This window comes from Psammomys obesus, unplaced genomic scaffold, assembly GCF_907164565.1.
Source record: "Psammomys obesus unplaced genomic scaffold, mPsaObe1.curated_primary_1811, whole genome shotgun sequence".
NCBI classification, from domain to species: Eukaryota; Metazoa; Chordata; class Mammalia; order Rodentia; family Muridae; genus Psammomys; species Psammomys obesus.
Genome location: NW_026596406.1, coordinates 604,944 through 619,547, shown reverse-complemented (window position 1 = coordinate 619,547; position 14,604 = coordinate 604,944). Strand labels below are relative to the sequence as shown.

Genomic DNA, 14,604 nt, shown 5'->3' with positions numbered 1-14,604 from the left:
GTGGGTTCTGGACTCGGAAAGCACGTTATAGGAAGCAGGTTTCCAGGGACTGGGGAACTATCCTGACCTTTAGTCCCTACAGGGCAGAGCCATCCATCATCCATGGCACAATTCTGTTCCAACAGTCACTGGACCAGATTTCCTGAAGGCAAAGCTGCAAGAAGGGACAGATTTTCCTCCAACAGGGGGGAAAAAGGCCCCTCAGTGTGAACTGAAGTTTAGAGGGGCGGCCAAGCCAACGTCTTCAAACAAACTGCTATGTGCTCTTGCCCTAAGGAGGTTCATATTCTAATCCAGAAAGAGGGGCTGTGGCTGAGCAAAGAATTTGAGATGGAGGAGGTTCTTTAGGCTAATGGGTCAGGGCCGATGTAATAGCAAGTTCCTTAAAGGTAGGGAAAGAGCAAAGCATGATGGTGCAGGCCTGTAATCCTGTACTGAGGCTAGAAGGATTGTAAGTCTTGATCCAGTCTGGGCTACAGAGTAACTGTCTAGAAGGGAAGGATGGTAGGGGTGAGAATAAGGTCAAGGGCAGCAGAAGATGTGATGATGGAAGCAAGGACTTGGAGTGAGGTAGGGAAGGGGACCTGAGTGAGGTAAAATCTGAAAAGGGAAGTGCTCCACTTGAGAAGGTCAGGAAGGAAACAGTGCGCTCAAGCCTGGACTAGCATAAAGTTCGTCGTCTTGAGCGTCACAGGAGCATGACCCGTGCTTGTGGGAGTTGTTTTGTTTTTTCCCAGCAACCATAAGAAATTAATACAACATACTTTCAATTCGAGGAACAAAGGCAACTACATGTGTTTTATTAGAAATATTTATTTTTTTAAATAATCAGGATGAGCCAGGCAGGAGCACATGCCTGTAATCCCAGCATTCAAGAGTCTGAGACAGGAGCCTAGGGAGCTCAAGGAAAGGGCCTGGAAGGTCAGTGGTAGAACACTTGTCTAGTATGTACAAGGGCCTGGGTTCAAACTCCATTATCACACACGCACACAGTTCAAGGCCACCCTGGGCTACATAGCAAGATCAAGGGCTATACTGCTCAGTGGTAGAGCATAGTGAGAACAAGAATTGCTAGGCAGTGATGGCACACACCTTTAATCCCAGCACTCAGGAGGCAGAAGCAATTGGATCTCTGAGTTCAAGGCCAGCCTGGTCTGCAGAATGAGTTCCAGGACAGCCAGGGCACACAGAGAAACCCTGTGTCTCATAAAACAAACAAGAAAGGAGCAAGAATTAAGTCCAGTCTTGCCTTTTCATTATACGTTTCCATTGCATTTCTTTAAGGAAAAGAAGAAAATTAAGAAGATGGAAATTATTTCTTAGTGATTAAAAAAGCTGTATAATGGCAGGACAAGGTTTCCAGATTCCTCTAGCTGGCTTCTCCTTATTAGGCTCCAGTTTCTGTCATTTCTGCTGGGCTGTAGCTAACTCTATCTTTGATCCCACTTCTGTGCCTATAGAACAAGGAACTAGAATCAGAAAAACACCACCGAATGAGCTCATTTGCAGTCCTGGAACTCTGGGTTATGCAAAAAAGGCTGTGCCACGGGAGGGCCATAGATACCTGTGCAGCCTCCCCATCTGTATGAGGAAGGCGATACTGGTGGCAGCAAAAAGAAGGCCAAACACCAAGGCTAGAATGTCACCTGGAAGGGAAAAGGGGGCGCCTCAGGGCAAGCCATCGGGTCCCTTCCGAGCTGGCTTCCCACCTCCTGAGCCTTTCCCCAGTGCTCAGGAAGCCCGCAGGGGTCAGTCTCCAGAACAGACCAGCTAGAGGATGGAGGTGGATAGTGACAGGGCTAAGACAAGCACTATTTCCCCTCCCAGCAGCTAGGTGAAAGGTGTGTTGTGGGAGAAGCATCAACTGGAGATTTCTGGAGCCTCATTCTGAGAACTAAACCAGAGGCATAGGTCCCTACCTGACCTATTACATTGATTTAAGGAAGAAATTTATTCTGCAGAAAAAGAAAAGAGTAGCTCCTGGGCACAAACACCGAAAGGGTGTTGTAGTCCCATCCCCCGTCCCCTCCCCCCCATGTCAGAGACGAGAGGGACCCAGACTCACCAGCAGCGAGGCAGGAATTCATACGGACTGAAAAGAAAAAGGAGACATTAGAGCCAGGGCACATGAAAACCTGTGACAAACTGACAAATGAAGATGCAGGAAGAGAGGGATCCATGGCAGGCGGGGGGGGGGGGGACATGGCAACATGGGCTATCAGACAACCTTCACCTGGCTCAGGGCTATTGTCCACTCCAGCAGAAAAAGAAGCCTCAATCATTCGCCCATTCAAAGGCTGTGTGTCTCGGAAATTCAGCTGTAGCCGAGAATCATGAGGTCCCCACAGGGAAACAGAGAGAGTATGGAGCTGGGGAGTGTCAACAGACGAAAAGAAGTAAGTCGCCAGCCCTCCATCTTCACCTCATGGCCCCTTGACCCGATCTCATTCCTTCCGCCATTCCCATGCTCCAGCACCGTGTCCAATACTGCACACCACTCTGACCTGCGAAGCACTCAGCTTCACTGTCTGGTTGAGCACAGTCCAGATGACTCCCTGGCTACAGGGAGGGGTAGTCAGAGATCCTTCGTATCGGTAGTACCGGCTGAGGTCCGAGGGCAGCAGGGCAGAGACATCCAGACCTGGGATCTCAGTCTTGGAGCCTGGGGATAGGTCTGTGTGAGAGCTCACCTCCATCACTTCCCCTGGAAGCTCCAGGCACAAGCACGGTTTCAGCGCTTCTCACTATGTGTGGTTAATCCAAGAGGAAGGCAAGGGCTTTGAGCGATTAGAGGATGCCTTGAACTAGGAGCCAGTTCCTCCAGCCTCCCGAGGAACGTTTATAAGCTCTCCTTTGGAGCCTTTGCTCTTCTGAGCGCGCTGCCTCACCATGCAGGACTGCTGCCTGAACCCAGAGTGGATAAAGTGGAGCTGGGCTGTAGTTCGGCGGCAGAGGCCCTGCACCCTGTCTAGTGAACACCCTCCCCCCGACAATAACATGTAAATACGGTTTAATATTTGTAACTACAGAAACCAGACAGGAAACCTAGAAGTCTAGTTAAAGGACGGTTAAAATAGCTCGGTCACTGGGAAGGGAACAAGCTTTCAACAGAAGTGGGTCTGCAGCATAGACCCAGGCCTCCCACGTGCCCTGCTGTACCGCTGAGCTTTCCCTGGGCTTTCTGGAGACCTCTCGTGTAGCGTAGGCCGGCTTCCAGCTTGGGATGCACCCACCCTCCCAAGACCTGTATCAGCATGCACTACCCTTTCCTGCTCTCAAACGTTTATAAATACAAAACATTTGATATGTATAAATGACAGACAGTTCTCAAAAGAAAAAGCTTAGCTTTCCACACTCAATCCTATAAGTTCCAAACATTTTTTTTGTTTTGTTTTGTTTTGCTTTTTGATTGTTTGTTTTTTGAGAACAGGTCTCACTATGTAGCCCTGACTGGCCTAGAACTCATTCTTTAGACCAGGTTGGCCTCAACTTTGCTTTTTTTTTTTCTTGTCCAATTTTATTTTCTGTTTGGCTTCTTTCAAATTGTCAAGCCTGTAGACAGCGTGTCCCTGTTCCCATTTTCCTCGTTATTACCAATATTGGAGCCAGTTCACCCTCAACCCCTCTCTTTCTCCATTCTCAGCTCTGCAGTTCCTTGGGCAAGCCACAAACTGACCTTCCTCAGCGATTTCTTCCAAATGTGACAGCAATTGTTCATAGGCGCTGTTTTCCTCTGGGCCCTCCTGCAGGGGTGGACGTGGGATACAATGCAAGGCAGATTGATACCTGTTTCTTGGACCACAGTTGGAAGCCTGAATATGAGATGGGGTTCAGGATGGGGCTCCCACAGTCTTTCTCCATTCCTCACCGTTAAGAATGCTGAGGAATATAAAATCATATTATTCAAATTCTATTACTCTTGCTTTGCAAATGAATTGCCTTGGTATACTGGATTTCACTGGCAAACTGAAGGAGGAGAAAATTTACTAGGATGCTTGGCCCTTTGGGATATGAACCCTACTAATTTTCATGGTTTACACTCATCATTATTTCCACATACACTCCATGGTCTCCTGAAGAAAGCCATAATGCATTTAGCACTTGTGTGAGCTTTACTAATTCACGGATTTGACTCTTTTTTTAAAAGATTTATTTATTATTTATACAACATTCTGCCTGCACACCAGATCTTACTATAAATGGTTATGGGCCACCATAACATGAGGTTGCTGGGAACTGAACTCAGGACCCTTGGAAGAACAGTGAGTGTTCTTAAGCTCAGAGCCACCTCTCCAGACCCCGGGATCTGACTCTTGGAGCGCGGTGCTGCACGCTGCTTCTGAGGCACTTCTCTGAACTCGGTGAACTTCACACTAGTGAGTGTTGTAGGGTCTCATCCCCTCGCTTCCTGGCCTCCTTCTACGTGGCGTGTGCACTCTTGATCATTAACAGGTACAAAGAGCCCACTGACTACTGCACTTGATAAAGGGAAAGCGATGGGTGACAGAAGTGACAGAGAAACGACTCCTCCCCTGCCCAGTTTGTGGCACGTGGCGTTCCCTGAATGGTCCATACTCTATCTTTGTTCACTGTCCTCTCTCTGTGTAACAGTCCTCCTTCTTTCCCTTTAGTGAAGATTTAAGTTTCACCCTCCTCTACGGCCACTATTTTGAGTGTTCTCCGTTTACAACTGTCAAGTCAGCCTTCTGCTACTTGAGGGCTCCTAAAGAAAGCCTTCCTGCTCGTGCTGAATGAACCCACAGAGGAGAGAATGGGCTGACCGCTAATTGACCAGCTTGAGCATGTGCTGGAATGGGTTCTCTGTTAGCGAGACACGGGAACCCAGTGGCTTTGAGTGACAAGTGTGGTACCTGCAGAAGGACAGCCAAAACAGCCAGGCCTCCTGGGCGACCCAAGGCTTCACGGAGTTCCGAGAAAGCGGTACTGAGGTGGACCACGTGGATCTAGAGAGGATGTAGGGGACACAGAGAGGCTAGAGCTCTGACCACACCCTCTTGGCTCCTCTTGGGATGCCAGCGCCTACCTCAGCAGGGAACCGGTGGCCGTTGACAGTGTGCTCTGATCCTGGGCGGTCCGAACTTCCCCAGTGCAGGTGCAGCTGCAGGGCCAGGTACTCCTGCCCCGGTCCCAGGGCCATCCTCAGACCCGGCGGCAGAGTCAGCTGCACTGCGTGGGAGGAGCAAGTGAGCACCCGCAGAACTCCAGAGCGCAGCCTGATTGCCCCTCCCCTCCGTAGGTCCCGCCCCGACACCTCACCCGTGTGGCCGTTGTTGCAGAGGCTCAGTTCCTGGCGAGGCTGGCGCCCGTAGCCGACGAGTTCCAGGGGTTGCAGAGCGCGGCAGAAGACGGTGAGCTCCGGACGGATATCTACGGGGGACTGAAAGCGGCCAGCACAGGCCGGGGACACCTGGGGCCAGAGTAGGGTGTCTAGGATGAGAGGAAAAGGTGCAAGAAGTCTGCTGACTGGGATAGGAACTGTTAGGATGAGTGAGGGGTGGGGTCAAGAGGTGAGGCAGGGTGAGGCGGGAGAGGGGAGAGGAGGAGAGTGTGGACTTGGGTCCAGACTAGAACTAGTACTGGGTGCCTGTGCTGCCGATCAGGAGGGCTGGACCATCTGCAGATTTGGTCTGTGTAGTGGACCGTGTCTTACCTCCATAGCTCCAAAGACTGTGGCCACTCCCTGCATAAAGGAGAAGAATTCACAAGCCCACTGTTAAAGCCCAGCTCCTTCCCAGTGCCCAGAATGAAAGACTTTCTCCCACTCTGGCAGTGGCTTCAGAGCTGTCTTGCAAGAGTGTTACAGGTAATAGAAATGAATGTATCAGGACAGGTGCCAAGCACAGTGAACTACCACCAACCATGGCCTGCCAACTGGGGGAGCCATCAGCAGACCCACTGGACGACAGTTCGGAACCTGCTAGGATCTGCACAGTGGCTTCAGTTTGCAGACCCAGATCATCGTTCTTTTTCACTCATCTCACCTTCCCACTCATCCCTTTTCCCTAAAGTTCCTGGCTTAGAGCCAACATGGTGGTGCACACCTGAAACCCCAGAACTCAGAGGTGAAAGCAGTTCAAGGCCACCCTGATCTACACAATGCGACCCTGGCTTGCCCCTCCCTGACAAAGCAATCCCAAGTATCTGCACCTGTTGATCGCTTTCCAGCACTGCAAACTGTAGGTGAGTGATGGCTGTGGGCTCCCTGTGGGTCCTCTAGAAGCCCCTTCCTTCCCTTCCCTTCAATTTTGCCCTTTTTTCTTTTCCATCTCTCCCAACTAGTGTGGGCTCTGTCCTCCCCTGAAAGGGAGAAAGGCTATTCGTAGAGCAGCTGCTCCCTACTGAGGCTGGCTGGGGAGGGAGGCATAGGCTACCTGCCTAGACTGGGAGGTAATGACCACTTACCTTTTTCATCCCGGTGGGGACTTTGACTGTCCTTAGGAGCCCCCACAGTGAGGAGACCCTCTAACTTGAGGGAATCCTCCTTCCCGGCTTTAGAATTCGCTCCAGGTGCGTCCTCTCCACCAGGAGGATCCAGCGTTCCAGGTGCGTCCTGTTCACTGGGCAGATTCTCCAAGCCCAGATCATCCTCCCCAGAAGAACTTTCTCCCAAGGAGGGCTCCCCCGGCATCCCGGACAGGCCCTGGGGATGAGCAGAAGCTAGGAGCAGCTGGAACAGCAGCAGCTGCGCAGCAGGGGCTGGGATCAACAAAGCAGCCCGGGGGCTGGGGCCCGGGGAAGCCATGCTGCGGACTGGGGTGCCCCAGGACACAGTGTACGGGCAGTACGTGCATCGGAAATAAGAGCTGGTGGGGGAGGAGCAAGCCTTGAGGGGAGCAGGCTGACTCACAGAGTGCCCTTTTGTAGAGATGGAGCCAAAGTCCTACAAGTCTGACTGGCCATGTGCCCCCTCCCCGATACCAAAGCCTGGACTCAGGGGTGAGGGGCAGGTGTGTTCACAGGCAGAGGGTTATCAGGGTCACCAGCTCAGCCTGGAGCCCAAGGCACCACCTGGCACTGTATAGGTTCTCCCTGGCACCACCCAGTTCCTGCCTGCCAGCCTCTGGAAGGCCTGGCCTGCTTCCCAGCCCCGACAGGGAAGGCAAAAGAAGGGGGGGAGCTGGTGCCCCCATGTAGATGGGCTGAGAAGGCAAGAAACCCATGTATATTTCCTGGCCCAGTCAGGGCGCAGGTAAAGATACTGGAGGGGCCTACGGTTGAGTAGGTGGAGAGGCACACAGGGAAGTCAGAGGCGAATTTGGGCATGAATGTTTTCGAGAGAGAACATATGAGAGAGAGACTCTGATGTCTCCCCCACTGCCTGCCAAAGTGTTTTTTTTCCTGACTTCCAGGTCTTCAAAACCTCATCCAAGAAACCATTCTGTCTTGTCTCTTGCTTTTTCCCCTAATGTTCCAGTCAGATTATTTGTGTGTGTGTCTGTGTGTACTTTTTGTTTGTTTTTCAGTGCTGGTGACAGAATCCAGGTGACATGCGTGCAGACAATCACTCTTCTACTGCTCTGAACTATTCATTTTTCTGTTACACTCCCAGCCCTGAACCATTCATTTTTCTCTTCAAACTTCTCACTGCTCTTGTTAACCTAAGTCTTGGTGCCATTCATGTTTGCATTCTGCATCCGGTATGTTAAGCACTGGGATATGGACTAGGGGTACGGAAATGAAAATGAAGACTCCCTATCTGAGGAGCTCTCATGCCAGTGAGTGAGGGAAAATAACATAATTCCACCTCAAGAATACGGAAGCAGGCAAAATCTGTTCCCACCCTTTGAAGAAGAAGTAGGAGCTCCATGGGTTGGGGGTTGATAATCACAGTAAGAAGGATGGTATTCTGGGCAAAGAAGATACAGGAAATATCTTGAACAGAGGATGGCCAGATGGCTCAATGTGTAAAGACACTTGCCACCATTCTGATGACCTGACTTGGAACCCCAGAGTCAAGATGGTGGAAAGAGAGACCCATCTCCTATAAATTGTCCTCTGTCCCCTGTATGCACACAACGAATAAATAAAGAGATGCAAAAAGAAACCCTCTGAAGAGAGTGGAAGAACTCAGCTCTCATATTAGGCCATGTTGAAGACAGCTACGAGCATGGATTGCACAGGGAAGCTGGGTCTAAAGAACAGATGTGGGGCTCCCAGTCTGTTCACTTAGTGAACATTTACCCCGAGCCTGCTGTTGTCTGCAAACATGCAGCCTAGAATAAAAGACAGCTTTTAGTTCTGCAGCTCACACCCACAGGTGACCCCATGGCCTCAGCAATTACAAAGAAGGAAGGGCCACTTCAAGTCTCCGTTATGCAGTGACATGCACCGGTGTGGCCGAAAAGGTTAACTGAGTGCACTGAGCTGTTCTTATTCCTGGTGCACACAGGTCCATCCCAGGGCTCCAGGTAACCCTGCCTCCCCAGCTTCCCTCTGAGCCCTTTCTAGCTGATTCCTGGTCTGAAGGGTAAGACCTAGTACAAAAGGGTCCAAGGACCCTCATCTGAGAGACCCAATCAGGTTTAACTTTGGTTATTACTTTTTAATTTATTTATTTTTGTTTCATGTACATTGGTGTTTTGCCTGAATGTATGTCTGTGTGAGGGTTTTGGAGCCCCTGGAGCTGGAGTTACAGACAGTTGTGAGCTGCCATGTAGGTGCTGGGAACTGAACTCAGGTCCTCTGGAAGAGCAGCTAGTGCTCTTAACTACAGGGTCATCTCCCTAGCCCTTAACTTTGGTTATTAATCTTTGTAAACCATGGTGTTAAACACCATAGTGTTAAATGTTTTCATTATCTTACTTTTCTAAATCCCTTCTATGCTTTGACTCAGTTCTTAGACAACTTCTCCAGGAAGCTTTTTTCTTTTATTTTTTAATTTTTAATTATGTGCATATATGTGAGTATACATGTGTGTTTGTGTATGTGTGCATATGCATGTAAGAACAGATACCCATAGAAGCCAACGGTGTTGGATCCGTGTGTGTGTGTGTGTGTGTGTGTGTGTGTGTGTGTATTTGGATGTGGAGGCCAGAGGGCAACTTTATGTATGGAGTCAGTTCTCTTCTAACTTTATGTGGATTCCAGGGATCAAACTCAGGTTGTCAGCGGTCACAGAAGTAGACAGGACCATGCTGCTAACCGGAGCCTAGAGGCTCCATGGATACCTTTCTCCAATACCAATCTCAGCTTTTATTTCATTGTCCTTCTTTCTAAATACTCTGAACAGTTCAGCCTTGTCAGGATTTTTGTATACTTCCTGGCAGCACCCTGGTCTCACATCTCAGGCACATCTCTTCCTCCATGTATAGACTTCCTCCCATCATGCCAGGCTTGCAGGCAAGTGGCTTTATCTGCTGAACCATCTTGCTAAGGCAAGGAAGCCTTTCTTAGCCAACCCTCTGCTGCCAGTCTGGAAGAGTTCAATGGTGCTTCTGAACCCTTCTGTGCTTGATGCTTGACTTCAGTAGTAATCTTGCTCACAACTTAATTCATATTATGATGATTGATGACATTTATCTGCTCTATTAACCTTGTACCCCATGAGGGCAGGGTTCATGGAGTCAATCTTTTATTCAAGGGCTCTTATCAAGTATTTTCTCCCTGTAGAACACCCTGTCAGATTATCTTAGGGGCTCATTGTCAATGACTTGGGTGTGCCAAACCACACGTGCCCCCCACAAAACCCTCCTGTTGTTGTTTGGGACATGGCCTCACTATGTAGTCCTAGCCGGGCTGGAACTCAGTCTGTAACCTTAAACCCTATATAATCTTGCCTTAGCCTCCTGTGTGCTGAGATTACAGGGAAGTATCACCATGCCCAACGTGAAATTAGTTTTATGGTACTTCAAATTGTCTGCCAGTCATATTGTACATCAAAATTTCTATGGCTGAATAAAGTTGTTCTCCTTGTCTCATCTTAGAGGGTAGCTAGCCAAGGACTCTAGGTTGCCTTTCGGGGAGTGCAATGTGGTCACTCAGCATGCACAAGGAGTTTAGCACCATCCCCGCCATTTGCACTCATGTACTCTGAGAGCAGTCTTTTGTTTTCAGAACCTTGTTTGGGCTTGTCAAAGGCAGACTACGGTAAGAGCTGGTCTAGTCTGGGATGAAGAGACCACAGGAGCAGAGGCTAACCGGAGCTTAGAGGCTGCATGGATTCCTTTCTCCAACACTAATCTCAGCTTTTATTCTCTCCCTTCTTTCTAAATATTCTGAACATTTGTCTGGTCAGGCTTTTGGATACTTCCTGACAGCACTGTGATCCCATATCTCTTTTCTCCATCTATAGAGCCTTGTGTCTGTGCTTCGGAGCCCATATCTGCCTGCAGGCACAGCACTGGGTTAGAGTTTACTAACTTTCCAAGTGTTCTTTTCTACAGTTCTGTGTCAGCCTCTTTATGCGGCCAGTTCCCTGGTCTGGGTGGAGATGTGGACTATGATCCTGGATCACACCATTATAACTCAGGACTCTGCCAAACCTTGAGGCTAGAGCTCCGAGTCCTTGATTCCTGAATCTAAGTAACTGGGACACTCCCTGCCTGGCCCAGGACACCTCCAAGTTTTTAAAGCCAGGTCTTTGGTCACTGGGGTCTGTGTTTCTAAACACTCGGTTCCAGGAGAGGGAGTTATTGGTGGAGTAGGAGAAAAGCCCCCTTCTTCCTGATCATGGATTGGAAGCAAAGATCAGGGTGATCATTGGTGACACATTCCTTTAATCCCAGCACTTGAGAGGCAGAGGTAGATGAATCTCTGAGTTTGACTAGCCTGGTCTACAGAGAGGGTTCCAGGACAGCCAGGGCTACACAGAGAAACCGTCTCAAAAAAAAAGAGGAGGAACCAAAGATCAAAGCTGCTTTGAGGTCTTGAGGCTGACCTGTAGTTCTAGCCCACTGCACCATTAACCACAAAAAAACACCATAAACCCGCAAACCGGGTGTCTTATGGCAATGGATTTTTTTTTAAAACCTCAGTGTTATGTAGGCCTTCAGGCTGAATGAAGTGTATTGACAGGCACAGGCTCCCTCCCAGGCTCTGTGGAAGGCTCTTTTGTTGGCATTCCTGGATTCTAGTGGTGTACACCCCCCAGCAGAAGGAGGCAGAGGGAGGCAGAGATTTGTGAGTTTGAAACTAACCTGACCTACATAGAGAGTGACAGGCTAGCCAGAGTTACATGGTAAAACTTTGTGTCAAAATCTAACAGCAAAAACAAGTAAGAAAAAAAAAAATGAGGCCGCAAAAATTCTTACTTATACCTGCAAAGACCCTTTCTCCAAGTCTGGGGGTTACCATGGACATGGAAATGAATACGTTTTTATGTAGCCACCATTTAGTTCAGCAGTGTAACTGAAGTGGATGAATTTCAAGATGCCCTCAGGGTATATCCTCACCCTTACCTTCTTCTGCCAAATAGACAATACTCCCAACCTGAGTTTATAGTGGTCTGTATTCCCAGCCCTTCTCCCACCCACCTAAAGAATACTCACACCCACACCCCCCACACCTCCCACAAAGCTGGGTTCAGTAGCACATGCCTGTTACCCCAATAGGCAGATTGCTGTGTGTTCTAGGCCAGCCTGGTCTACAAAGCTGGTCCAGGATAGCCAAGGCTACACAGAAAAACCCTGTCTCGGAAAGCAAAAACAAAAAAAGAATATTCACAAGCTTGCGACATAGTCAAACATACCCAGAACCAATTGTGCCTCAGGTTTTATACCTGAGGCATGTTCTTTGATTCTTCCGTTCTTCACATGTGTGTGTGCCTGCATGCATTGATGTGTGTCATGTGCATGCAGAAGCCCTAGGAGGGGGCGTCAGGAGTTCCAGGCAGTTGCAAGCCGATATGTGAGTGCTGGGAATTGAACCCAGGTCTTCTGCAAGAGCAGCCAGTGCTCGTAACCTCTGAGCCATGTCTCCAGTCCTGAGTCCTAGTCTTACTGCTCAGGTCGACATGATCCACAAGGCACTATCTGTGCTCATCCACATTTGAACTGTTCTAGTGTGGACTGTCCTCCATTTGCTTCTCTCTTGTGCTGATTATTTGAGAGAGTTTCAGCTACATGGCCCAGGCTGGTCTCACACTCACAGCAGTCACCCGGCCTCAGCTTTCCATGTGCTGGCTGGGATTAGAGCTGTAAGCCACTGGTCTCTCTTTTCACTTGAGACAGTGTCACTGGCCCTTCACCTGGTGTCAGCAGTTTTCTTGGAACCCAAACAGAAGAAACAGTCTGGTCCAACCTGCCCTTTTCTCCAAGGCTTTCAGGTTGCTCTTCTCTGACCTAGGCTTAGCATTTTAACATTTTTAGGATTCTTAGAATGTCAGAGCTGGAGGGAGCTTAGAACCCTGGCAGTCCCCTGCTTCTTGGCTTGGGGCCCAGATTCCTAAGAGTCCAAAATGGAAGAAAAGTGGTCTAATGTTTCTTACATTTAGTTTCCCAATACAAAATGTATTTTACAGTTACAAAATAGCACATGCTCAGGAAACTTGGGGAACTGAAGAAGAGTCTTAGGGAATTTAAAATATCTCCCTACTTGTACCATTTTCACCTAGACTCTTAACTTCAGTATTTCACTGCCTGGCACAGGGAGACGCTCATTTGTTCAATAATCTCCAGTCTCATCTTTAGAGATTAAAAACCACAATTAGGTTTTGACTGCTTAGCCTTTCAGTCTTTTATGTTCATTTTTATGCAGAGGAAATCATATTACATAAACGACTCTGTAGCTTGCCTCTTTTTCTCTCTTGGCATTATACTTACTCTGGGTATTTTTTAATTTTGATAGTTTTTTAGAACACACACACATATTTGTATTTGTTCTTTTGGTTTTTTGAGACAGTGTTTCTCTGTGTAGCCTTGGGTGTTCTAGACTCACTTTGTAGACCAGGCTGGCCTTGAACTCACAGAAATCTGCCTGCCTCTGCCTCCCAGAGTGCTGGGATCACAGGCGTGCACCACTGTGCCCAGCTATGAACTTTTTCTATTTAAAATTATTTAATTATTTTATATGTATAGGTGTTTTCCCTATGTGTGTGTCTGTGTACCGCATGCATGCCTGGTGCCTAAGGAGGTCACAAGAGGGTGTCTGATCCGCTGGAACTGGAGCTGCAGACAGTTGTGGACCGCCATGTAGGAGCTGAACCTGGTCCTCTGGAGGGCAGCCAGCACTCTTGACCAATAAACTCTTTCCAGCCCTCACCCCCATCTTTAAAAAAATCATTTTTATGATTTTAAAATTATGCTTGTATCTGTATGAGAGATAGCTGGGCAGTTAAGCGTGCTCCCTGCTTTCCCAGAAGACCTGGATTTGATTCCCAGCACTCACATCAGGTGGCCACAACTGCCCATGACCCCGACCCCAGCTCCTGGGCCATCTTTGGACTCTGTGGGCACCGGACTCACCTATAAACATACCCCACTCCCATGTACACATACCCTCCCACATGAACATATACTTTTTAGAAGTGAAAATAAGGGTTGAAGAGCTGGCTCAGAGGTTAAGAACACTGGCTGTTCTTCCAAAGGTCCTGAGTTCAAGTCCCAGCAACCACATGGTGGCTCACAACCATCTACACTGAGATCTGGTGCCCTCTTCTAGAGTGCAAATGCTGTGTAAATAAATAAATCTTAAAAAGGAAGAAAAAGTGAAAAGAAATACTCAAAAAGAGTTTCCTGATGCATACTGGCAAGACAGCACTCACTGCTAATTTACCTTACAGGGGTGTACCTCCAGTTCCTCACGGTCCTAAGGAAAATTTAGAACATTTTCTTTTTGATAAGGTAACGCAACTCGTCTACGCCGCCAGCCTGTGACTGGAAGCATCGCTCGGAGAGGGAACACCGAGCTGAGTCAAAAAGCTGCTTTGGTCAGAATGGCGGGGAGAGGACGTGACGGCGACTGAAAGGAGTGGAGGGAGGGGACACTTCAGTTGGGATGTATTGTATGAGAGAAGAGTTAAATAAAAAAAAAAAAAAAAGGCTGGGCAGTGGTGGCGCACGCCCTTAGTCCTAGCAAAGGCAGGCGGATCTGAGTTCCAGGCCAGCCTAGTCTTCAGAGTGAGTTCCAAGACAGCCATGGCTACACAGAGAAACCCTGTCTCGAAAAATCGAGAGCGAGAGAGAGCATAAACACGAACTGCCACATTCCTAACTCCTCACCAGAAGCTAGTTGGTGGTCCAGCTTAGATCAGTATGAAATGAAAAAAAATCCAGACTGTAGAGTGCTTGCCTAGAATGCAGGAGTGGGTTCCATCCACACCGCGTAATCTCAGTACTGGAAGCCGGAGCAGCAGGGTAAACTAAGGTCCTCAAATGCAGCGCAAGGGCGGCCTACGCTAAAGGTCTCTACCACGGCAAAGACGAGCTGAAGGACAGACAGTAACTTAAGACTTACACACTTGTCCAAAGCGCAAAGGTTCCTAGTCAGGGAAAGCACTGGGAAAGACGGGGCCGTCGCTTTACTGTCCGGCGAGGGCCCAGGACGCAGTGTGCACCGCGACTATCCCCACATTAGCAATTCCAGCCCCTGAAGCCCGGTCGCCCCGGCGGCACCTGGCGACCTCGCCGAGCAGCTGTAGCGCCGCCC

At 48.9% G+C, this 14,604-nt stretch overlaps 1 protein-coding gene and 1 long non-coding RNA gene across 4 annotated transcripts; one reads left to right on the top strand and one right to left on the bottom strand.

Moving 5' to 3' along the window:
* Window positions 1-764: 764 nt before the first annotated feature.
* On the bottom strand, window positions 765-14,537 carry Ca9 (carbonic anhydrase 9). 3 transcript variants are annotated; one of them, XM_055597564.1, is made up of 12 exons: window positions 14,413-14,537; window positions 6,424-6,661; window positions 5,672-5,701; window positions 5,278-5,448; window positions 5,045-5,187; window positions 4,872-4,964; window positions 3,677-3,743; window positions 2,505-2,662; window positions 2,234-2,369; window positions 2,066-2,092; window positions 1,565-1,646; window positions 765-1,469 (listed from the first exon to the last, which is right to left on the bottom strand). In XM_055597564.1, exons 2-12 carry the CDS (start codon window positions 6,647-6,649, stop codon window positions 1,388-1,390), a joined length of 1,215 nt encoding a protein of 404 aa, XP_055453539.1. In that variant the 5' UTR covers window positions 6,650-6,661; window positions 14,413-14,537; the 3' UTR covers window positions 765-1,387. The 3 variants fall into 3 exon arrangements, with proteins under 3 accessions (XP_055453539.1, XP_055453538.1, XP_055453537.1); XM_055597563.1 differs by lacking the exon at window positions 14,413-14,537 and having other exon boundaries at window positions 6,424-6,840; XM_055597562.1 differs by lacking the exon at window positions 14,413-14,537 and having other exon boundaries at window positions 765-1,454; window positions 6,424-6,796.
* LOC129669378 (uncharacterized) lies at window positions 5,288-13,990 on the top strand. Its single transcript, XR_008719024.1, has 3 exons — window positions 5,288-5,369; window positions 6,030-6,201; window positions 13,800-13,990. It is a non-coding gene; the product is annotated as an uncharacterized LOC129669378 (long non-coding RNA).
* Window positions 14,538-14,604: the final 67 nt, after the last annotated feature.

Excerpts from the sequence above, each read along its gene's own strand:
- Ca9 (XM_055597563.1), bottom strand. The coding sequence starts at position 6,763 with ATGGCTTCCCCGGGCCCCAGCCCCCGGGCTGCTTTGTTGATCCCAGCC. Across the intron at positions 2,370-2,504 it reads TGAAGCTGAGTGCTTCGCAG|CTCCATACTCTCTCTGTTTC; the intron begins GTCAGAGTGGTG and ends GACACTCCCCAG. Across the intron at positions 2,093-2,233 it reads GGACAATAGCCCTGAGCCAG|TCCGTATGAATTCCTGCCTC; the intron begins GTGAAGGTTGTC and ends TTTTCTTTTCAG.